Here is a 24,477-nt window from a genome sequence, read left to right on the forward strand (position 1 = left end):
ATTTAAAAAACATCTGTTCTGAAAGTTACCGAATGGGTATTGTTTACTCAGAAATTCTACAGGATACAACCCCCTTCTATACTGTCAGTTAAACATACAGTATTTTAAATACACTTTATGGAGCCAATTGTTGAAGCAGGCACTTAGAATGCAAAGAATACTCTACACATTAAAACATGCACGAAAAATACTGTCCAGGAGTTATAACATAAATCAAATACAGATTCTAAATTCAGTATTTAATAACTACACAATTTAAAAAAAAACATTTCGTTTTTATTACTTACTGAACTAATTTCATGTCTTAAATCTACATTGCTGCAGACTTATACAAGCACAGAAGCTACTGAAACTGGTATAATTTTAAAACCAGAAGCAAATTTTTACTGCTGAACTATGCCCCTGAAAATGGGGTTTAATATGAAAAGACTGACACCAAATCTGAAGAGCGTGAATACTCTGCTTTAGTATTTTTTAAAATCTGTTCTCTAATCTTGACTGAGGTTTGAAAGTAGCAAGTCTGTATTTTTCCAGTGTAAATGCTGTGCAAAAGCTTTACAAACATAGATCTAAATCTGCAATTGCCATTACTAAAATAAATGAAAAATCTATAAGCAGCAGTGAAACTGGCATGCAAAGAAAAGAACTGTCAAGACATATATTGCCTAAAAATAAGCTTACAATAACTATTTTAAAGACTGTGTGTGGTCTTACCCATATATTTTGGCAAGATGCACTTTCTCCAACCACAGCTAGATTCATCCAAAAGCAGTGGCACTGGAGAGTCTCTGTCTCACCTGTCAAACTTGAAGAACGTTGTTCAGCAGACCACCATGAGTCCATGGATAGGATCCACAGCACTACAGCAGCTGTTCTTGATAAGTGTTCTCTAACTATAGAGGCAAATGCTTCAAAAATGTTCTGTAAGAGGATCACCCTTAATATACGTGCATGTAAAAAACAAACAGAAACAAAAATGTATCTCGAACAAGACTTTCAGGACATTTATGGCAGAGCAGCAACAGTGACTTCATACGTATCTCTGTCTGATATTTGGAAATACTCACTGAAGATTCAAGACTATTAAATTCACCTTAAAAGTTAACTATTTACCTCTCACTCATTATTACACTCTGCAAATTGCAGGCAATCAAATAAAACAACTAGAAACCTTAAAACTTCATATAAACTAGGAAGATGAACTCTCCTCTTCTCAGTTCCTTTCCCACATATGACATGGAAAATATTTTCACACCAACCTACACATAGATTAAGTGGGAAGGAGAGGTAAAAGGCTGTTTGGCTACAGTAAAGGTAAGATTCAGTGCAAATGGGATGAAGCAAGAAAAGCTGCCAGTTTTAAAACTATATAAGAGGATATTCTGACGACCAGAAAAATCTAAGGAGAGAGCTTCTCTGAATTCTGTTTATATAAAATAACTTTGACTGTTATTAAAAAGCATATAATCATTAATTTCCAGAGCGATGTGAATATTTTCCAAAAATAGGTCACTGCTTTTAACTACTGAGATCTGCTCTGGTTTAACTACTGGTAGCATTGTACCCTAGAAGCAAGAAAGGCTCTGGAGAGATTACTTTCACTTCTCCCTAGATATATTTAGTGTACTAACTAGCATAGTTAGGATATTATTTTTCTTTGGTTTTGTCAGTAGCATGTTTGAAATAAATTTTATTAAGTGGTAGTGTATGTAACATTGCATTGTGGGTAGCAGTTTCCTGCCTTAACCTAGCCACATCCTCAGCTGTTATATGAGACAAGTTTCCCATATTTTCTGCAAGTTGACTTTAAAAAAAAAAAAAAAGAAAAAAGAAAAAAAAACAGACAGGAGAAAATAGCTAGAAGGTTAGGATGATCTTAAACACCATATATTGACTGTTTAGAATGCATGCATCTAATCAAAAGGGCTTTCTCAATTACTGTACAGTCTACAAGACATGTATTTGAGGAACACAAGAAAAGTAACACTTGTCAGAAACAATGTCTGACCAGCAAGAATAATCAAGATGAAACACACTTGACCATTAAGATGTAGCCCCTTATTCAAAGCCTGAGCAGGGGTTAGATTATTTCAATGGAGAATATCTTTTCTATTCTATGAAGAAGTGAGAGAGCTGGCAACTCAAGACGAATGAAAACAATTTATTACTACTTGCTATTGTATGATGTACTCACTGGTTAACAGAAGATAACCATCCTTTTAATTTAAATAACAGTTCAGTTTAAGGTTTAATTTGATCTTCAGTAGCCTGATTCCACTGTACGGAAAACACACAACATTTGTTTACACTAGAAATGTAACAGCATTTTTTTCCCCTCTATATGCTTAGCGGTCCTAGGCACTGTCTACTTCAAACCATATCTTATTTAGAAAAAGGTTGTAAGGCAGCGAACAGAAAGTCATCAGAAAAAGGCGGCAGTAAAACTCGGATGTTCAATGCTACTCCTTGCAGATGCCAATAAGCAGCATGTTAAAATAAAGGACTGCTAAAAAACCCTTGCTGTTAGAATTTTTTTAACTAACAGGCAGCTTCAGCTTTTGCTGTAACAGATTAGTATATACACGATATCAGCATACTTGAAGCTGTTGCAGAGATGCTGGAAATCAGAAGTCTGCAAGATACCCAAGTCAGGCAACAAAAGTTCCATAAAAAGTGCAAATATTTAAAATCAAACAGTACATTAAATATATTAGCTAAGAACCATCGGAAAACACAGTACTATCCCTCTAAAAATTACAATTACTTCTAAGTTATGAGAAACAAAGCCAAGGAGAGACATTTCACTCCTAAAAAAAAAAAAAAAGAAAATGTTGCTCTAGTGGAAACAGATACGTTAACAACACCTACAGTTAATACCTGCATCTGAGGAAACTGCATTAGGATTTTCTGTATGATAAAAATCAGCATCCTGTTATAGTATATATTGTAAAGCTTGTAAGTAAGTGTAATTTAACAAGTTTGTTATCATACTGCATTAAGAAGAATATTTCTATCTCTCCAGTTGTAGCATAGAAACAAACATTTAAGTACAAATAAACTTTCAGCAGGGTATCATACTGTTTATACGCTGTATGAACTTTGAGTGACATAAGGCAAAATGTGTGGAAACAAAGGATGGCTTAAAAGTTTCAAAACACATTTCAAAAAAAGTGAAAGATGTAATTACCTTTTAGTGTTGCATTACAATTGACTTTAAATAAGATTTCATTTGTAGTCAAAGATCAAGCTCATAGTTTACCAGAGAAATTCCTTAGCATAATACTTCCTTTGTAAGTGTAATTGTGACTTAAAGCATCCCCTATGGAACACATAAGTTCACTTCGACTTTTGTAGATCTACCTTTTAAACAAAAGGCTTGTCAGGCGTAAGTCTGCAATCAAGACACTGGTTTATACAGTGGATTTTCAGGATTCATGCATCTGCTTCATTAGAAGTGCAAACTATACTGAAAGACACCGGCAGTTTCACAGGTATTAGGTCTGCATAAAGTTTAGCTTTATAATGTCTCTATACTAAAAAAATAGCATTTTTTTCAGTTATAGTTTCTGCAAACTACATCTAGATTACTCAGTTGAACTATTTGTTTTTCTGCTTTTAATGGATTTTGCCTTACTAGATGAAGACTTCACTGTAGTGGTCTTGATCTTGACAGCACAGGTGAAAAAGTATGTACAGTAAAAAAAAAAAAAAATCTTATAGAGGTATCATATCAAAACACAGTAACAAAGTTAGAGAATAACTTTGTGTCCACAAGTGAAAGCATTAAAAAGCCATTCCAGAGAAAGCCTGAGCGCAGTATTTCAATGCAATAAATTTTAAAATTCAGACTTCTGTAGGAAATTCAATGTTCTAATATTAAAGATGTGACTAAGAATAAACTCTGGAGTTTTAAAAATCAAACAACTGCATTCATGTGAATGAAAACATGTATTTAAGATCAAGACAAGAGTTATCTATTATATAAAAATACTGAATCTACCTACCATCAAATAAAAGTTGATAAATATCTTCAATGTATAGCTGTAGTTGAAGAAACATTATGCTTACAATTAAGAGTCCACCAATAACAGAGGCAGCAACCTCCAAAAGCTTTTGCTGCATCAAAAGTTGATTAAAATTAATGCACACAAACATATTTTGTTCATATGAAAAGATTACCATTCTTTCCACCATTTTTATACCTTTAACTTTTTTCCATTGATGTTCTTAACCATACTGTGAAAATATAAAGAAGTCAAAGCAATCCATCATTAGGAGAATTAAACATCACCCTTACTTTTATATGAGATAGGTGATTTGCAGAATACTCCTTTTTCATTTTAAGGTAGAATTCGATATATTTTGTTATTATATCTAAGTTATTAGGTATAATAACTTAGTTATATCTAATAATATTAGTTAACTAAGTTATTATTATATCTAATAACTTAGATATCTAATAATAAAGTACTGAATTAAGAACAATGCCATTTACCTTACAATAAATATTATTAAAGTAGTTTTCATGAACAGGGCTTTATGTTGCTTTGATAAATATATAATGAAAATCAAAACATACAATCTGTATTTTTTACTGAAACCTCCTTTCCCATTTTCCTTCCATCCCCGCAAAACAGAGAACCTGCCCTCCACCCACACCTTCAGCAATTCATCCCACATCTTTCCTGGCCAATTTCTTACTGGGAGTGCTGAGCACAAAGAGGAAAATAAAATAGGAGGGATGGCAGCTTCAAAGAGATGTATTTTATTTTACAGATAAAAACTGAACAATATCTGGAAAATGTTTTACACAATTCTTCTGCTCCCAAAAATATAAATGACAAAAAAAGAAATTTAAAAATCACTCAGCTAAAACTAGAAAATACAGTGCATCTGTGATACAATCAGGCTAATAAGAAAAGTTCTAGACGTAATGTCCAAAGAGGCAAAAAATAAGATACTTTCTCAAAGATGTTTCCAATTTTGTTCTGAATCTGAGTGAGCAAATCAAGACTACTAATACACACTGTCTGTGCACATTATTCCTTACTACACACAGCATTTTGCAATTTATTTCAAAGCCTCTATTATAAACAAAAAAATACTGCTTTTGTTAACCCACTCTGTACTGGTACAGTAAAGGCTTATATTACACAATCAAAGTCAAAGTTACAATATGTTAAGTATATAAAAAATATTATACACACATGCACACATATGATATTAAGTATTTAAATCTTACATATGCATCAAATTTATGTTTCATTTTAAAACTAAGTGTTAACATTAACTAGTGAATAAAGTTATTTATAGTCTCCCAAAAAGTCTAAAGACTGTTCTATTTCTCTTAAACACTGAAACTATATTAAGCAATTAATGTAAGCGCAATCAAAACCTCCCAACTCTCACAGTTCATTCTGTTATGCAACATCTACGTTAAATCCCAGAAATATCGGTATTCAAAAGCATCACTTAGGCTGCAGTACACAACTAGTTATGATATCCAAATGACATATTTTGCCCCAAATATAAAAGAAACATAATTGCGCTTAATTTGCATTACATAGAACTGCCAAGTACTTTTGAAGGCATGTAAAGCAAGGCAGACATGATTTAAGATTTGCAAAGGAATCCCCAGACTAACACTTCTGTGACAGCCAATTACAGTAAAAAACACAAGCCCAACAAGCAGCCTGCTACTAGACCTTAGGAAAGGTAAAGTTTCTTACAATGAGTTACAGATTCACAAGTATAGGAAGACAAGGAGAAAAAGTAAAACAGAAGGAATCCAGCCACCCAGCAAATATGAAGCAGACCCAAGATCGTGATACAATCCAAAGATGTAAATTATTGTAAATCATCACTGTTGTTCAGAATTTCACACAGCCACTTGTGCCAATTTTGCTCACTTTTCCACAGACACAATAATGAAGTAGGGAGAGGGAAGGGGAGGAAAAAAAAAAGAAAAAAAAAAGGAGGGGGGAAGAAGAGTGGGGGGAACCTGAACTGAGAGTACAAATAAAGTTCTGCTGTCCATATGCTTTAACTGTACAGAAGTTTGGGCTCTTACAGCATTTTGTACTCTCTCCAAATCCTCATGAGTCACAAAAATTAAAAAGCTATATCCTTCTGGATGCCAGGAAGGGCCTTACCACGGGCCTTTTGTCAAAATATTAAAAAAAAAAAAAAAAAAAGGAAAAAAAGAAAAGGGGAAAAAAAAAAGGGAGAGAGAAAGAAAAAGCCACAGTGTAGGCAGTCCTACTTGGAGTCCTCTGATGTCACAGCCACATGACTCGCTCGCTCCAGTAACAGTGCTTGCAAAAAAAAGGAGTTTTAAAGCTTTTGCTTTTTTGGATTGTGTGAATGCTTCATTCGCCTCACAAACAACCACAGAACCACAAGTGCGGTGCAAACTTTCTCCAGGAGGACAGCAAAGAAGTCTCTGGTTTTTAAATGGTTAATCTCCGCAGGTCACTACCAGCCACTGAGACCAACAGAGTCAGTAAGTGCTCTCTAACCACAGTCTATGCAGTAATAGTAGGTCCTTCAAATATTTGCTCATTCTCTTTTTTTTTTGTTTTGTTTCCTTGCTTTTCACATGTTACCAGTGCTACACAATTTTTTGACAGGGAAAAAACCAACTATAGAGTCTATGCAATCCAGGAACACTGTAAAATTAAAACAAGGTTTGGCTATGGTTTGTGTTTTCAGTTTGAGGATCCAAGAAGTATTTACACCAGAAGGTGAAAGCTCTGCGTGAACCGAGAGGGACTATGGCATCAAACAGCCTGTTCAGTTCAGTGACACCATGTCAGCAAAACTTCTTTTGGGGTAAGTACTGCAATATTTGAGCTTCTGTTTTCCATTGTCGGGAGTTTTCTTACTTTTAACAATGCTGGTTATAGTTATCTAAGCAAAAACTTGCTGAATGGGATGTTAGGGTGTTAAAATAGCATACCTGGTTTGGGGGGGGGCAGGGGGGGGAGAAGTCACTGTAAGTAACTTCTGCAGATTTATGAACAAATTTGTTAGCTGACAAGCTGAGCAAAATGAAGTCGGTGGCTTAGTCCTTAGTGTTTGACAGCAGGTGTGCTCAGCTGTCACCTGGGTCAAGGTGTAGCTACACAAATTTGGAAGAATCTGATGGGATCTAGTGTAATGCTTAATATTATCTTAGGGAAAAAGATAAAGTATTTAGTGAGTTAATCAACAACAGCACAGAATATCTTATTAAGAACTCTGGTGTAAAGCGTAACACTTTTAGATGTATCCACCATGACTGGTTAACTAAAGATATTGCAAGAGACTTAAGTTACATGATTTAAGGCTCCTTATTCTCTAAACCTGATGAAAATGAGTAGCATGTAGCCTATCCTACCCATAATTGCCGTATCATTGTTCCAGACATCTTATTTTTAAGGAGAGAGAGATATATATATCAGACAAAGTTATCAGTGTAAATCTGCAGTTCTCTAGTCTTTTGTTGCCCTCATTTCACAGCAAAGCATGTTTGATAATATATTCATTTGTAAAAGCAAATTCTTCTCATTACACTTATTATGAACAAGGCAAAACATTCATGCATGAAAATATTAAGCTATGAAATAAAAAAATACATGATTTAACATGCTGATGATTGTAAGCTTTAATTGAAAGTGGGATTTAAAAAACTCTGTAGTAGAACACTGCCAAATATTTACTTCAATATTCTGAACTTTAAACACAGATTCCTTTAAGAAATCATATATGTATACTGAGGTAATTATTTATATGCACTGCATACATACATGCCCATAAAAATCATAAATACGGTATAAAATTGCACCTCTATCATTGCTTACTTTGAAAAGCTTCTTCCTCTCAGATACAGTTCTAAAATCAGTACAGAGCACCTCACTCAAAATATTAAATAAAACTGAATAGGACTTTCAGTGATTTATCTGCAAGTAAAATAAAGTTATCTTTTAAAGCGTGTTGGAAAACGCTCTATTCTAGTCATCCTTGACAAGTAGTAAGAAATATATTCAAAATTTTTTTCAAAGCATCTTTTACTGAGACAGATCAGGAAAACTAACTGAAAATTCTGAAAAAAATCAAGAAAACAAAATCTGAAAACTTACAAGATTTTCTTAATGGTGTCCATCATGTTGAAACTATGTTGGGACTGTAGCTAAAGCTATTTCTTTTCCTCCCCTGCCCCCCTTCTAAGAAAAACAATGCTAGAATCATTTTCAGTATATACATCCTGATTAAGCTTGTATTGTAATGAACTGATGACTGGAGTTCCTTTTACCCCTCCTACTTCACACGCTTTGACTGGTTCCCAGATAAGCACATGAATAAGCTAAGACTGTGCGTAGGAAAAGAAACGAAGAATAGCTTCTTCCAGGAGAGAGACCAATTTAATTTATGATCTATAGACAGCAGAAGAGATAACGTAACCTGTGGCTGGTCATGTAGCTATAATACACCAAACGCTGAGCTGAAATGCTAACGCAAAACTGGTAAGCAGCTTTTCTACTGAAACTGCTGTCTTAATGAAGCACAGCAGAAGCGTAGCCAGACCACATTATCCCAGTGTTTACAACAGGAAATACAGTTTACATGTATAGGGACTTTCTTTTGCTTTTACTTCCAAAAGAGATTAGAAGAAATTTAGTTGGCTAAAATTATCAAAACAGAGTGCTGACTGCTTAATTCATCTCCTTTTGATCACTCCTAAGGCGAGTGAGAAGTACTGTAACGTGAATAATACTTTTCCCCAAACTTCACTAAACAGGGTTGGGTACACAAATTTCCCTTTGGACACAAACAATGGACGCAAGGAACTACAAAATCTCATCAACTCTATCAATATGTAAGCAATATATCTTAAGCTAAAAACAAAACTAAAAAAACCCCACCTTTATAAAAAGGCAACAGTATATTTTAAAAAGAACAAAAGCCAGAAGACCCGGGTTACTCATGAATTCGCCGTTTCCTACCAATGGTGCAGAGCAGTATGTCAGAATGCACGATCTATTCTTCCTTTCTGTACTGTCTATATCTCCCTCTACTCCCACCTCCACTTCATTCCTTTCAGGACTGCCAAATTTAATTGTTTCTCTTCAAGAATTAACTGATGAAACATAATGACAAGTAACAATAGGGAAGGAAAACAGCGCTATGATGATTAACTCGCATGGTGGCTGATCTATGCCATTAACCATATTTCTGAAAATTCTTATTTCACTTATCTTTGTCTATGTGGTTTTGACTTCACATGAAAGGGAAAACAAGAGTAAGGAAGAGGAAGGATCCTTTCCTAATTAATGCAAACATATATATTCCTCTACAATTTAGTACATTTGAATTAACTAGACACTATGTTTTCATATCCAGAGTATTTCTACCCTATGCTAGTTATACACAGGTTTTGACTGCATCATGCCTATGTAAACCATCTTAAGCTTTTAAATGTAAGTGCATTCATTTCAACCAGCAAAGGATATTCACATCCATATCGTTTGAAGAAAAAAATGAAATGCTCAAAATAAACACTATGCCAAAAAAAACCCCAGCATATTTATTAGAAAATTTGGTAAATGTTGTTTATACAAAGTATTTCAGAGATTCAAATACTTTTGAAATGCCTCCCACAATAGTTACAATTTAAACAAAAAAAAAAAACGGGCATTTTCAAATATGTTCTGTGCATCTTCATATGAGGATTTCACTAAAGAAAGTAAATCAGATCAAAATTTGGCTGATAATTTAATCAAGTATTTCACATGTAACTTCTGGAAGCTGATCCCAATAGACAGACATGGTAAATCTAAATGAAAGTCTTCAAGTTAACAACAAAAAATTTACTCTGCTTATATTAAAATACTGCTCAGTATCTTCTCATTTATTCTTCAAAAAACCAAACCTTTTGTAAATTTCAATTCTCAAGCGCTTTACTATTTGGTAAGGAATCTTGTTTTTTTTATTTTAATTAAGATATTGATAATAGAGGAACAGACCTTTTTTGATTATCTATGTATATAAAGCAGAAATTTTCCGTATGTTCCAGCTCTGTTTAACATATTCATATTATTGTGAATGCTAAGCAAAATCTCAGGAATCACTACCCTTTGCATAAAATATAATTCAAAATAGTAGGACTTTTAAAAAAATACTGAAAACTATGTAAGAATGGCTATTCTCATGTGCATTAAGAAAGCTGCAAACTTCTCACTAAGGCTTTCAGTATATGAAACCCCTAAACCATGCAGAATTGCACTACACCACTTATAGGATTCTTAGGCAAAATGCACTGATCTGTTTAATGATCTGTCTCAAATGAACTATTAATAGCCAATATTGTTTAAATCAACTACACTGATATAAAATTCGCTAAGATCGAAATGTTCCAGTTTGTTAGAAGAACATCGAAATATCTGATGGTTAAATAAACTGGGGAGAGGGAAAAAAAAAAACTCATTAGGGGCACTAAGATTTTATCAAACATACAGGATTAATCTCTATTGAATAGAACCATTCACAAATCAAAACTTACTCCACTTCAATACTTTCATGCAGTGCTAATCAATTACAACCTTTTCTAGTTATTCAAAATCCATGTGCTTTTAATTTTATTCACTGGTGGTCTAAAATATAATATTCAGGCCAAGCTAAGTCATTCTGTATTGCAACTTTGCTTTTTTTCAATAAATATTCATCTAGAGGTTTTCTTAGAGAGAACTGCTCATATGAAGACTGTGGTAATATTTTTATACTGTACCTCCTTGTTGAAGCAAAAGGTTAGGGGTTACCTAAATACCTCAACTGTATATACAAAAAAAGGAAAAGGTAAGTATTCACATGAAAAATCCAAAGGGACTATATTATTTATTTTTGCATTTCCTATGATTAATGATGCACCAGTGCATACTTGAAAACTGAAGTCAAAATAGGGTAACACCTCAAATTCCTTTACAAACTGTACAAATATCAAACTTCCATGCTGTATTAACTACTCTAGCAGAAATATTTAAAGGCTCTGCCACCCCACATTAAGAGCATAACAATAATACTGAAATTCCTCTCAAGCAGTGTGAGCTCTTGGTCATGGTCAGACTAATATTAATCTTAAAATTGCACCTTATACCCTGATTTTTCCTGATTGCTTTTCAGAACACAGTTGTACTTTTTACAAATAACAAGAAGTTCAAAGCAGTCTTAAGTAAATAATGAGCACCTAATACTGTATCCATTTAAGTAAAAAGGGAAAAATAAAGCAGTAAATCATTCTTGCAAGAGATGCTAACTATGCAGTGCAGACAGTTCAAAAGAGCGAAGAGAAGCTAGATAATAACTGTGTTTAAGGAACGTGTCACACCTCGTGGCACACACCCATCAATGGGTAGCATTAATAACAAGTCAGAAGAAATACTTTCTAAAACTCTAAGTTAACACAAGAAGCTGAAAATAGAAGCAACATTTGGCATTCTTTTATGCACGAGTCCAGCACACTCCGATGGAAATTAAAGCAGAGAGGGAGGGGAGGAATTATCCCATGCCTGCCAGGCTGCAAAGGTGCTGAGCACCCGCGCTTCTGCTTAGCTCCTCCAGGAGCCACCGGCAGCTGTCAGTGCTGGGCACCTCTTGAAAATTAGACCATGCGTACGTTTCACTCTACGTACCTCATAAAAATCAACATTGTGTGTTGTAGGTGATGGAGTTGGTTCTGAAAACTCATTAAATACACTCCATTAATAAGAATTACAATAAATTGCCATGTTTAATATGCCCTAGAGTACATAATATTTTAATTAAGGCAGCCTCAAGATAAATAGTGAGTTTAAGATGGTAAAACCTGAAGCATTTTAAGGTCTTAACTTCGGCACTGAGAGAATCCAAGTTTCATACAACCAGTTAAGAAACTGCAACATAAAAATATTTTAAATATTAAAAAGTTAATTTGTCTGAAATACAACATTTATTCTGATAAGTGAACTCAAATACAAATCAGTAAACCGTGTGCTATTTCAAAAAGATTTTCCTTCTAAATTTTGCCAGACTTATGAATTACCCACAGATTTTCATCCAGAGACGGCAGATACCCACAAAATGCAGAAAACATCTACCTCCTCCACCACAGAACACCCACAAGAAACTACTGTTATCAACAGAATTAATTTTTGCTCACGTTATATACAACAGCTGTAATTTCTATTGTATGCGTTCATTTCAAACTGGCTTCTAAAGTCTTATAGGGAACAGACCAAGGAGGTCTATCTTCTGCTCTCAGGTGTTTTTGTTTTTAAGTTAATAAAGCTTAAATCTAAGAGTACGTTTCCTTACATAAACATGCTCTCTTCTACAAATAAATATAAGACCTGCCACTTAACATACTGAAAAGCACACCCTAAAGAGAATATTTTAAAGATGAGCACAAAGACAAAATAAACGCCGGTTACTATATCATAAAACAGTTTAACACTTCCAATAAAAAAATCCATTATTCATGCATCTGTTTCCTGTATATATTTTTTATTCTGCTTGTTAGCATACTGTGTACTGCTCTAGCCTTCCTCATGTAGCTATAAGTTTCCTATTTCATGTATGAACTTGCCCCAGGAGGGAAAAAAACATAGGTTTTCTACTGACCCACTTTAACTGCTGAAGTAATTTTAATCAGAGCAATTAAATTATTCTGCGCAACCTACTCCTTATTAAACTTTTTTATTTATAAAATTTAATTTTAGCATAGCAAAAGATAAAAGGGGAAAAGGCTACATTCTCCTTTAAATACTCATGGTGCTTTAAAAAGTATTTTCATATTTACTGTACCCTTAACAGTTTTCTTTAAGAATTTTTTTTAATCTCTAATAAGCTACCTTTATTTATACAGCAAAGGCTAAAAACAGCTTCTTCTGCTGCCCGTCTCCTTTTAAAATGCCATATTCATTAAGGTCAGGCAGTTCTGGAATTAACAATAGTTTTAAGTTTTAATATGTTATAGCTAAAAACCCCGTGGCAAAAATATTTTGGCAGGAATTCATTCAAATATGGTTACTATATTTCTGATAGACACCAGCTTATTTCACATATTATATTTCATCAGAATTGCTAGTGTTTCATAATGACTTAAAATTTATTATCATTCATTTTCTTGAATAAGGAAAGTTAAAAGCTGATGACCTTACATACATTTATTTTCCCCAGAATTTATTTGAACCATAAGTGTGCCAAACCATTGTTTACTTATCCCTCATGGTCAGATATCTTACATCTAAATCCACTCTGTGGTTTACTAAAACAGAAAGACAGAGCCACTGCCAGTTACATAATATTTTATTGTTCAGGGGAAAAGGACCCTGCCTCAATCACAATGAAAATTAACATTCATAAGATGTGTTTGCGTCTATATGCATGTACGCACATATATGCCAACGACCATACGCTGGGTACAGTTCTTCTGAAAGTGGGTCTGGTATAACAAATCAGAGCAGGGTGACATTACAAGTCATTATTAATCGTTCAACTGAATTTCTTCAAATACCTTTAATATATATGACCCTACACACTTCAGCAAAAGAGAAGGGTGTTGGTTCTCCCCCCCCCCTCCCCCAGGAAGAACAGTATAGACAAAGAATTATGCCTAAATGCATTACCTTCCAGATAGTGTTAATCCCCCAAAATATCTGTAATTCACTTAAATACAAATCAGAAAAGACAGAGTTAAAAAAGCATGATATTTTAATGTATCCATGTGTGGTATTAGAACAGGGTATTCTTTCTTTCAAGAAATGTTAATGAGCTGTGTATGTGCAAACATGCACATGTATACAGTTCAAACCTCTAATTCCTACTAATCCTTACTTCCAAAATTTTGAAATTATTCAAGTAAAAAAATTCATAGTGTAAATTTAGAAAGCGTCCGATTGGTACAGTATTTTCTACCCTAACACTGAAGTTATAAAAGAGAACATGCTATCACATTCAGATTTGCCAGCAGTACGAATATCCAAAGAACATTTACAGTTCCTCACATTTCTCTACTTACTCTGCTAATATGCGATGTAGGAACTTGCAGCAAGGGTCATGTCTTAATATTTGTAAAGAAGAATGTCTATTAGTGCTATTATAGTGTTCTACATAAATTGTAAGTGTTAGTGCTAGTAGTGAAGTAACAGATGGCAGAAGTACTCATTTTAGAATACTTGGCAATATTTCTGAGGAAATAGATGTTTTGGAGTAAGTCTCTTGGTATCTTCTTGCTTCTTCCCATAGTCCCATGAAGAGAGAAACTGCTTTTGTGGACATTAGACTGGCCCATCTTAACTCATTCAACTTTCAAAGTGAAACCATACATTTTAGCCAAAGTGTCTTATTTATTAGTAGGTCAGCTGCTGTTTCTGACGCAGTGCAATATATTTCTTCTGCAAGTGACCAAAAAAAATAGGGCACACCATATTTACATTAAAAGTAAATTCTGAGGTGAAATGAAGAGTTGTTCTGCCAAGAATTGATATTACTTCACAACATTATTTTTATATTAATACTATAAAATACATCAATAATTTACTATAAACACCAACCTTCATGCAGAATCAGCAAGAGTAATTTCACACAGATTAAACAGTTAGGATTCAGTAGAACTTAAAAGACATTTTAAGACATGACCAAAAAAGCTAATTCTGAAGACTGTGTCAGAATTTGCTATTTTAGGTTATCATGTCTCAAAAAGCCTTTTAGGTGAGCCATAGTACTGAACCGCTACAGTAACTATGCCATTGCTGCATTAATATAAATATATTTATATTAATATATTAATTATTAATTATTAATATTTATATCTGTATAAATTCCACGAGTAACTGCTTTCATTCAAATGCATCATCTATTCAACTGAGAATCCTCCACCTTAAATAGAAAACTTTTAGGAAAAAAAAAAAGTGTCACATTTGCTCTTTAACACTGAAGGGACACATATGATCTAGCTTAGTGACTATTAACAAGCATTTGATGAATTAATGCTACTAGCTATTGTATAATACTCAAGCACAGGAGCAGCTTTGTAATAGAGTACTTAAAGTCTGCAGTATATTTACTTCCTAACACAATCTGCAAAACTTGTTTCCTTTAAGTAAAGACCACCAGTATAAATTCACATTAAGAGAGTTCATCATCTGTGTTTTTCCAATCAGCAGTATCAAAGTTTAACTCCGCTGTGTTTGGTTATTTGCAGAATAACCAAACCATAACAATGAATGGTTTATTTAAAACTGACAGGACCAGAAAGTAGCAACTATTTACTTAGGCGGCGTACCTTAGTATACACCAGTAAAAATGTTCTCTTTTCCCAAAAGGATTTTCTGCATAAAGGGCATTCACTTTGCTTCCTTCCCACCCCTCTTATATCCAACTCTGTACATTCAAAACTAAGTGCTATATTTTTCTTGCTATTCAGTATATTTTTATTTCCCCCTTTCTGATTAAAAGGCATAAACAGAAACACTAAAACAAACTCAGAGGGCACACTCTTTATACTGACATTTTATTAAAGAAACCAACATTCAGAAAAAGTCCAGCCATTTGTGGATAATAAAACACTACCATCTAGGTAGCAAAAACAAAAAAATTAATTTAGCATCAAATTGGAAGAAATATCTTCCACAGCAGAAATCGTTTTCATACTGTAGCAAGAACAGTTTCATTCTAACACGACACTGTGTATTGCATATGCAAACACTAGAACAACTTTTAATTTTACTGTATTTCAGGAAGAGGACCTAAAATCATGCTCTGTTATTCAGCATAGCAATTAATTTAGCCATGACCTCATAATAATTTGGGGTTCTAAGCTCATTTAAGTAACATTTTAATATTACCTTTAAAGGCAAAAGCAAAATCTTAATTACAGCTGAGCCATCTAAATGGGTATTAATACACCTTAAAATAAATGAAGACTTGAGTTTGTCCAGACACAAAGATAAATTATTATAATACTCATTAGGTACAAAACAAAGGCTTGAAAGAGCGTAATTTTGATACTTTAAATGATAATATTAATTTACTAACTAATTTCAAGGCACATGTGTAGTGCACATGTGTAAAATCTACTTGATGCAGCCAGCTTACATACACACAGACACGAGCTGGAATGTTCCAATTCTGATCAAAGATGTATGTAGCCGGATGTGCGGTTAATTCACTGATCAAATTTTCACAACTGAAAAACATCTTGAAACATATAGTCCTAGTTACCAGTAGTGTGTGCTTTGTACTTTATCATCAGAATTACTCATCATCATTTTACATTTTATGACTTATCTTAAAAATAGTATAAACTCTTTCTCACACTTTAAAAAAAACAAAACAAAGAAACAAAGAAAAAGATAAAAAGGCACTGGTTTTCAGTTCCAGTATTCTTAAAGGGCACAGTAAGACTGAGTGAAATAAATTTAATATACCTGTACAATCTGAACTGTAATCTTAGTGACATGTTCTTACAGCAAGCTTGTGCTCCATAAAACCTATATAAAAATTTCAGGAGCGTAGATGCATAGCACATGCACGCAATGTAAGACACAAGTCTGCCCTGTAACAATAACATACAGTAGCTCCTCAACGTGCATGAAAGATTTTTAAATGCACTAAATCTATAAAAATAGTCTACTGTCAGACTTCAACACTGTCTACTGAATCAACCAGATATATTTAATAAATACTACTTAATGGCTACTAAGTTTTATCAGCTATGTATAAAGTTAGAAGAATTTGAATTAACGATTGTTTGAAGTTGTCTACCGTCACATTTAATAATCTTACTTGCTTACTGAACTGGCTAGATATAGTAAATATACATAATATAATGGCTATTCCACTTGATCAGATATGCATACAATAAGAATAATCTAAACAAACTAACAAAAATACTGAGATGGGCAACAATTTTACTAGCCTCAACACTGATTTAAAAGATGTCTCTTTTTTTCTTCTTTACATACCTGGTTGTTATCAATTACTGATGTGTCTTCACCCCTTCTTGTTGCAAAACTTCCTTTAAAACTTACAGCACACACAGCACAACATTTGAGAGCTATATACATAAAAATACTTTTTTTTTTTCCAGTAGCCCAGAAAATCTGAAGGTTTTTTTAGGCTGACGATATCTTCACATAGAAACACAGAACGTCTGCAGACAGTAAGAAGCCTTTAGTAAGCCTTTTTGCTGCACCATAATAATCTGATCCAGAAATTCAAGGGTACCTTAAACAACGGGCTACCTGTTCTAGCCATGCTTAGGAATGTGGCCAAATCATTTTTATTGATTTAACCTTTATAGGAATGCTACATATCCTCAGAGCAAAACATTTCTAATGCATTTATAATATGATATACCTCTGAGAAGTTATGAAAAAAAAAAAATCTTATGACAGATAGGCTAGCCCCCCTCCACTATTATGTTTTTTCTGATTTAATGATCGATAAGCATTCGTGTATTAGAATATTTTCTGAGTTTGTATGTGTCTGTATTCATAGGATGAAGTCAGAAACTGTAACACTTACAGAGGACAAGACTAATATCTGACCTGTCTTTGTTTAAGGAATAAGAACTGGTGAACTGATAGCCCAGACTCTAAATACTTCTTTCATTCTAGAGTTACACATCAATCATGTTACCTGCAAACATATCAAGTTAAAACTTCCAGAATTTACAGTCCTTTTTGAATAAACTGAGCAGCATGCTAGTTATGTTCAGAGAGCTTACAGAAGGTGGTTTGTGTATCTCACCAGAATTCTTAAAGAAGTACTTCTCAAATTCCCTCTGCATCAGAAATCTATTTCATATGTATTTCAAAACAGTATTTCTTGATGTCAGATTCATATTCTATTATTTTGAAGCTCAGGTCTGAAAAAAATAGTGTATTTTAGTATTTGTTGTTCTTTGGAATGTTACAAACCACACTTGAGCATTACCAGGCATCCCTTGTTTTTCAGAAAGTAAACTGTTTTGAGTTGCTCATTATGGTAAACTTCTTAACAGTATAAAGCAGAAGTGAATACAGTGACTGAAGAGTTAAACAAAAGAAAATACACTTATGTTACAAATTACATTAGTTATATTACTTATAAAGGAAATCAGGGTATGGGAGCCGTGTTTGTTTTTTTTTTTTTTAAAAATAAATAAATGGAGAAAACCTGGTAAAGAAAATGATTCTTAGTCCTAACAGCTACTAGCATGAAATTCTAGTATGTTGTTCTTCACAGCAGAAAGAAGCAGCATAGCCAGGCACAGTTTAGATGGGCAATACACTGTAACACAGACCACCTATTTTAATAAGATTTATATCTACATTTTTTCTGAAGACAACAATGTCTATAAACCACTGATATTAAGGTCTCTCATCTACAAAGAAATATGTAGCAATCCTACAAAGGAAGAAAAATATCAAAACAATTCATTAGTGAGATAAGTGCCTATCTACACATGTAATGTAGTTAAGTTAGCACATCAAAGCAATGAACTGTAATCAGAATGTATGGCATATCAAAAAGTATACATCTGCAAATTCAGATATTTTTTTTCTTTTTTTCAATAAGAGCTTGGCTTGTCTTTTAGAAAATACACCACTAATTTTGTTTCTTCTTCCACTTTTTCTGAGAAATATTCTAAAGATGAATCCCTACCCAAATATACAACATCCACGCATAGAATATCCCTTGACGCAAGCCTTACACTTCGCTATGCCAGAGGAAACTAAGACCTTAATGTGACATGCAGCAGTGGATTTTTTTTAAGGACAGCCTAGTTCTACCTTCATTCATGCCGGCACATCAAGGATCTGATCAGATGAGTGCTTGCATTTATGTAAACCCAGTTTGCTTTGAACTGCAGTAGTGTGAGAGCATTCAAACAATCAGTTATCTCCTGCAGACCAGGAACAGTATCCATGAATAACTAGTAACTCCAAACAAGATCCTAGAAAGATCATTGAAGCATATCAAATCATACTTACTTGATTTCAACTTTAGTACTTGTAGAATAAAAGTTAATGGAGCAAGAGGAAAATAAAACAACCTATAGATTTTAGAAAAAAAAATCCTTTGGATGATACACGTTTGAAAATCCTGTAACGAACAGCCTCGTCCTGAGAGCTGTATCTCTCTTCCACCGTTATATTACAGAACAGAAATTCTGCTGTCACTTGCTATTACAGTGCACCTTAAGGAAGGTCCTAGGCAATACTGAAAAGCACTGGAATATGTTAGAAATGCAAATTTTTACAGACAGTGATGATGGAAAAAGGCCTAGTTTAAATGCAGTTACACTAATAAAACTACTTATAGTAGCACACAGGGTTTTTTATAACATAATAGATACATTTGTACAAGAGGATTTATTAGCATAGTTATTCTGGCAAACAATAACATCTTTTGATGCTACAGAAAAGCTGCTCTGTGCTGGCATGTGAGAAAGGTCAGATAGTGGAAAACTAACTTCATGCCCTTAACCTGTAAACTCTTTCCTTTCCTGACTACTCACAAGTGTCCTAGCAGGGGAGATCCACAGCCTTTCCAAGAACTCACGTAGGGAACCTTTTGCTCTGTTCCGATGGAACAGAACATGTGCACGTTCACCTTCAAGAGCGCTGGCCGCCGTGGCAGCTCTCTGAGTAAGTCTGTCTACACAGGTTTGCCACAGAGAAATTGCCTCCAGATTTTCAGTTCATAAAGATTTTATATATACACACATATACACACACATATATCCATATATATATATGTCTGTAAAAAGCAACATACTTGACTACTCAAATCTGCATGCTATTAGAGGAGCAACTATGATAATTCAGGAACCCTAAAACTTGATTTCAGTGTTTTGAATAAGGGAAGACAAACTAAGGAGACAGCAAACTCCAGAACCATATTTTGCAAGGCTGTTTTATAAAGACTCAAGCAGGAAAACTGTACAGATAAGGAAAAGCTCTGACATGTGACTGGTATTACACAACAAAGAGAGGAGCACCAAAAAGTACTTGTCCTTGGTGGCATACCCAGAGGCTTAGGATGATGGGAGCACTACAGGTCACACAACGCACACATTTTGGCAACCTATAATTTGGGTAACACAGCTCATTTTCATGGCAATTCTGACAATTCTTCCATATTTCCCAGTGGATTAATTTCTTGGTTTATTTTTTGGTTTAATGATTCTCCCCACATTTCCGAATGGTGAAAGTACTAAGAGAATGCTGTTTCACAGCCAAATATTTTGACTCTGGCAAACGTCCCTTAGCACTTTACTACCCACCTCTCATACTTCTGACCTTCTCAATCTCAGGTCTTGAAAGCAGGGAGTATAACTCTGGCTCCATTTTCAAATGCCAGTTCTTGGCCATTGGTCTTCTCTTTTAAAAGTGTTTCTAAGCATCTTCACACTTATAGACTAACCTTTCTCCTCTATTTTCTGATAGAGCAGGGCATAGCTCCCACAAGAAGCTGATTCCAAACTTACTTGAATGTATTAGGATCATAAAACATATTATTCTACTTTCAAAATCAGCAAAAAAAAAAAAAAGAGTACGACGACCTGTCTAAAGGTTTTTCAACTGTCTTATTTTCACATGGCAATGGTTATCTGCTACGTCTTTTAGAGGTCCTGGTCCCATGTAGAAGTCAGAGCCACCTGGAAATTCTAGACATCTTAAAAACAACTGTATCCTTCATTTCTTTAGCAGGGATTTTCAAGATTATATTTTTGTTATACATTTGTTCAGTGCCTACGATAATAAAAACACTGATCCGTAAGTATGACCCTTATATGACAACATAAATCAATAATGATAGCAGAACTTTTATAAACAGCATCATCAGTTCAGCCTTGCTGAGCATCTGTTTGTTTTAACTCAAAGTAAAGCTGTCTCCTTCAAGGTTAACTTATTTTGATGTATATTTGAGAAGGCTGTTCTAAAAAAAAAATTTAAAGACATACTGATGACTCACATCATCAGGACTTGGTAATTTTGGTTCTTGCTGGAAAAATGCTTAGCAAATATTGTCAGCAAAATGCATCCATTTTCTTTGCATAAGCATATTTTAAACCTGAAAATAGCAATGCTAACAATTGTGCCATCACCAAATATAGCTGTTCCCTACTTTGGATACGATCCTGAAGGTATTTTCAACTAGAAAACTGGTTTTGGCTGCAACTAAAAATTGAAAAAAATTCAAAGCATTTATGATTTTAAAAACCTCACTGACCGACTTGGTTGTGTCAACAGCACCATACAGGATTCTGATTGAAAAGAGTCGATTATTGTGTTCTTTCTCAGCCAGTTTCCTAAAAGCACCGTTTACACTGTATACAAAGTATTGTCCTGCATCTAGTCCTCATACACCAATGCTCTTCATTGAAACCACTGCCGCACCTGAGATTCTGAACAAACTGAAATAGTCAACCCATAAACACTTGCAGAGTAGCAAGGCGAAAAGACAACCAAAATGGATTAATCAAGAACAAATAATTACATATCAACCTAACTGATTAATTTCACAGAAAAAATGACTTTATCAGTAAAGATTAAGCAGTAGAATCAAAGCAATCTGGCTTCAGATAAAATTTGATGCTGCCTACATATTATGCAAGGGAACTGTAAACTCAGAAGAGAGTAAGTGTTGCAGTACAGTGTTACAAACTGTAGTTGATAACAATGATTCCCTATCAAAATAGAAGATATTTTAAGAGTCCCACAGAGATATGCTATGCCCAGTTTTGTTGAGGTTAATATATTCAGCATAGATGAGAGAACAGGAACCACATTTATTGCAATTTACTATGACATCAAGCTGGAGGACACTCAGACATTTGAAGAGAATGTGATAGTCTTGATCAATTAGAGAAAGCTCAAAACCAACAGGATTACATTAAACAGACAAGTGTAAAAATGCAGACTTGGAGAATCAACTGTTTATTTAAAGGTGAATAACTTTCTCAAAAATGGTAACTTAGAAGAAAATCTGTAAATTAAAAAGGGTCGCAGACTAAACTGGTGGCAGGCACTCAATGCATTCTCACAGATGCTATCAGGCCTGCCATAAACAGAAAAAGTAGATGGTTTCTGCATATCTCACTGATGAGAAGAGCTGAACAAGAAAATTTTCCTTTTTACTCTTTTTTTTTTTCCCTTTTGGATATCATCTTTTAAGAGAGAAGGAGAAAAAAAAAATCCCAGAACACTGGTGGAAAATAAGACATTAATATCAATGTGAAAAGGTTAAAGAAATCGAGTTAGTCGGTTTAAAGTGAGCGGTGATCAACTCTTCCTTGGTCTTGCAGTTAAAAACAAAAAGAAAATCAGAAGCAAAGGAGAAGACATTTTGAACAATTCAGTATTCCATGGCTAGGTTGCAACTGTACCATGTATGCCACAAAAGGACTTGCCAGCTTGGATTTTCTGGGCCTTTGAGGTCTGCAAACCTATGTACACAGCTTCTAAAGCCTGTTTGTGTCTTGAAATACTTACTTATTTTTTAAACAATGAGAAAGTTGATGAAATACATCCTCCACATCCAACCTATTTTCACATTGTATCCAGAGTCACTAACACTGATCAGTCGTACTCTCTCTACAATCTTGTACAACAAAAATGTCAAGTTATCACAGATATCATTTCCCTAGAGAAACACAGGAGTAATTATCAGAAAAGAAAATAAGTTCTGTAGAAATTACCCAACAATCTCCTTCACTCGAGAGTTTGCAGCAGCTGAGACAGCTGGCTGTCAGGAAGGTTTTGGTAATACAGAATCCTGCCTCAGTGACCCGGTCTGGAATAAGCAGATTATTTTAGTTCCCTCCCAGCCCTATACCTCTTGTATTCAATGACTAACAAGTAACAGTCATTAACAAAGGTAAGGGCTTTGATACATAATCAACTTTTCACAAGAAAAGGTAGGATGGAAACCTTGCAGTGGCTCAGCTACTCTGAAGGATGTGCTCAGGTGCACACATTCATTCTTCAGTTGGTTATAGTACCCCTGAATGAAAGGGGAATTAACAACTTTCTATTTAGTATGGGAAGAAGCATGTATACATGCAAGTACAATAGAGTGTATAAGGCAACACAAATTCACATCCCAATTTATCTATGGGGAATCTGTTTGCATGCCCAAAACCTAGCAATAATTTGTAACAGAAAGTATAATGAGTCTTGAGGTCTCTAGATTTCAGTGAAAGGTTTTATTTATTTATAAATAGGCCTTACTCACCAAAACACTTAAGTACATGCACAGCTATTTGTATCTCATTCCTAACAAAGTCAATGCTAATATCCTGCTCAAAATCTGAAATTGTCCAGATAATCTGCTCAGTCTGTTCTCGACGTGTAAAGTACATATAAAATGTTTCCAGTTCCTATTACTGAATTTGATATGTGATGCACAACTCATGTTTAATTTGCAGTTACAACAAAAAAGTCAAATAAGAACAGGAATCACTTCCACAATTTTTTTTCCTGTTGAGAGTAAGATTTAAATTTCTGCAAGAAACTTCACTCAAGTTTTAAAGCACCCGCATGTTGACTAAAAAAATAATTAAAAAAAAATTTCCCCTGTTCCGTATGTTCTTACAATTAGGTTGTGCACATCCTTCCGCCCCCCCCCCCCTTTTTTTTTTTTTTTACATTATGCATAAAACCCAACAAAAGGTTACTTGGTAGGCTTTGTCCTGCTTCAGTAACAGGTAACAGCTGAACTGACAGTTTAACTAGCTAGTTAAGTCATGTTTACAGCTGCCTTTTTATTTTTTTACAGTCAGATGGCACAAATGGCTAGAGGACTCAACTAATGGGCTTCACTGCAGAGTGGTGCTGGTTTGGTTCAGATAAATTTTAAAACTCCTGCCAAAAAAAGTGCATTTCATCCTTGGTAAAGGACTATCCCTTGTAAATTTTAACAAAGTAGCATAGATTTCTGAAAGCTGATACCTTTGCAGATAAATTGCTTTCTAGCCTTTCAACACTAAGTAGATTTGAATTTAGTCCACTTTACTTTGGCTTATAAATCAAGTGGATTACTTTAAGATAGAGGTCCTGTCCAAGACTTAGAAGATGTGACTCCAGTTCTTAATCCAAGACTGATCAGACCAAGCCCTGAGATTAAGAAGATAAAGACAATCATACAGATCCCTCTACCAATAGTCTCAAAAGACCAGAACTGAGACATACTGACAAGGTGAAAGGAAAGACTGCATGAGCTCATCATTACCTCTTTGAGAAAAAAATAGCACTCGGCCTTTCCATTTGGCAAAAAAAAAAAAAAGACCACTCACACATGTTGTTGCATGAATTATTAGCAAGTATATCAGAAAAGCCTCAATAATCAAATTTAAATTATAACTACTGTACTATATATAAAAACTAAACTGCAGAGTTTTAAAGTGTACTGACACTCACTCATTCCTTCAGTCCAAAAAAAAAAAGCCTTCTTACTTCGTTTTTTGAAGTT

At 34.3% G+C, this 24,477-nt stretch overlaps 2 protein-coding genes across 9 annotated transcripts in view; one reads left to right on the forward strand and one right to left on the reverse strand.

The window, feature by feature from the left end:
* SUPT3H (SPT3 homolog, SAGA and STAGA complex component) overlaps positions 1-24,477 on the reverse strand; it is a 286,673-nt gene that overhangs the window by 234,725 nt on the left and 27,471 nt on the right. The gene's annotated exons all lie outside the window — the stretch shown is intronic.
* Positions 6,759-24,477, forward strand: part of RUNX2 (RUNX family transcription factor 2) — a 226,036-nt gene continuing 208,317 nt past the window's right edge. For all 3 annotated transcript variants that reach the window (XM_072858329.1, XM_072858334.1, XM_072858336.1), the window contains exon 1: positions 6,759-6,831. In XM_072858329.1, the coding sequence (XP_072714430.1) occupies positions 6,774-6,831 (58 nt within the window). In that variant the 5' untranslated portion in view covers positions 6,759-6,773. The remainder of the gene's footprint in view (positions 6,832-24,477) is intronic.

This window comes from Ciconia boyciana, chromosome 3, assembly GCF_034638445.1.
Source record: "Ciconia boyciana chromosome 3, ASM3463844v1, whole genome shotgun sequence".
NCBI classification, from domain to species: Eukaryota; Metazoa; Chordata; class Aves; order Ciconiiformes; family Ciconiidae; genus Ciconia; species Ciconia boyciana.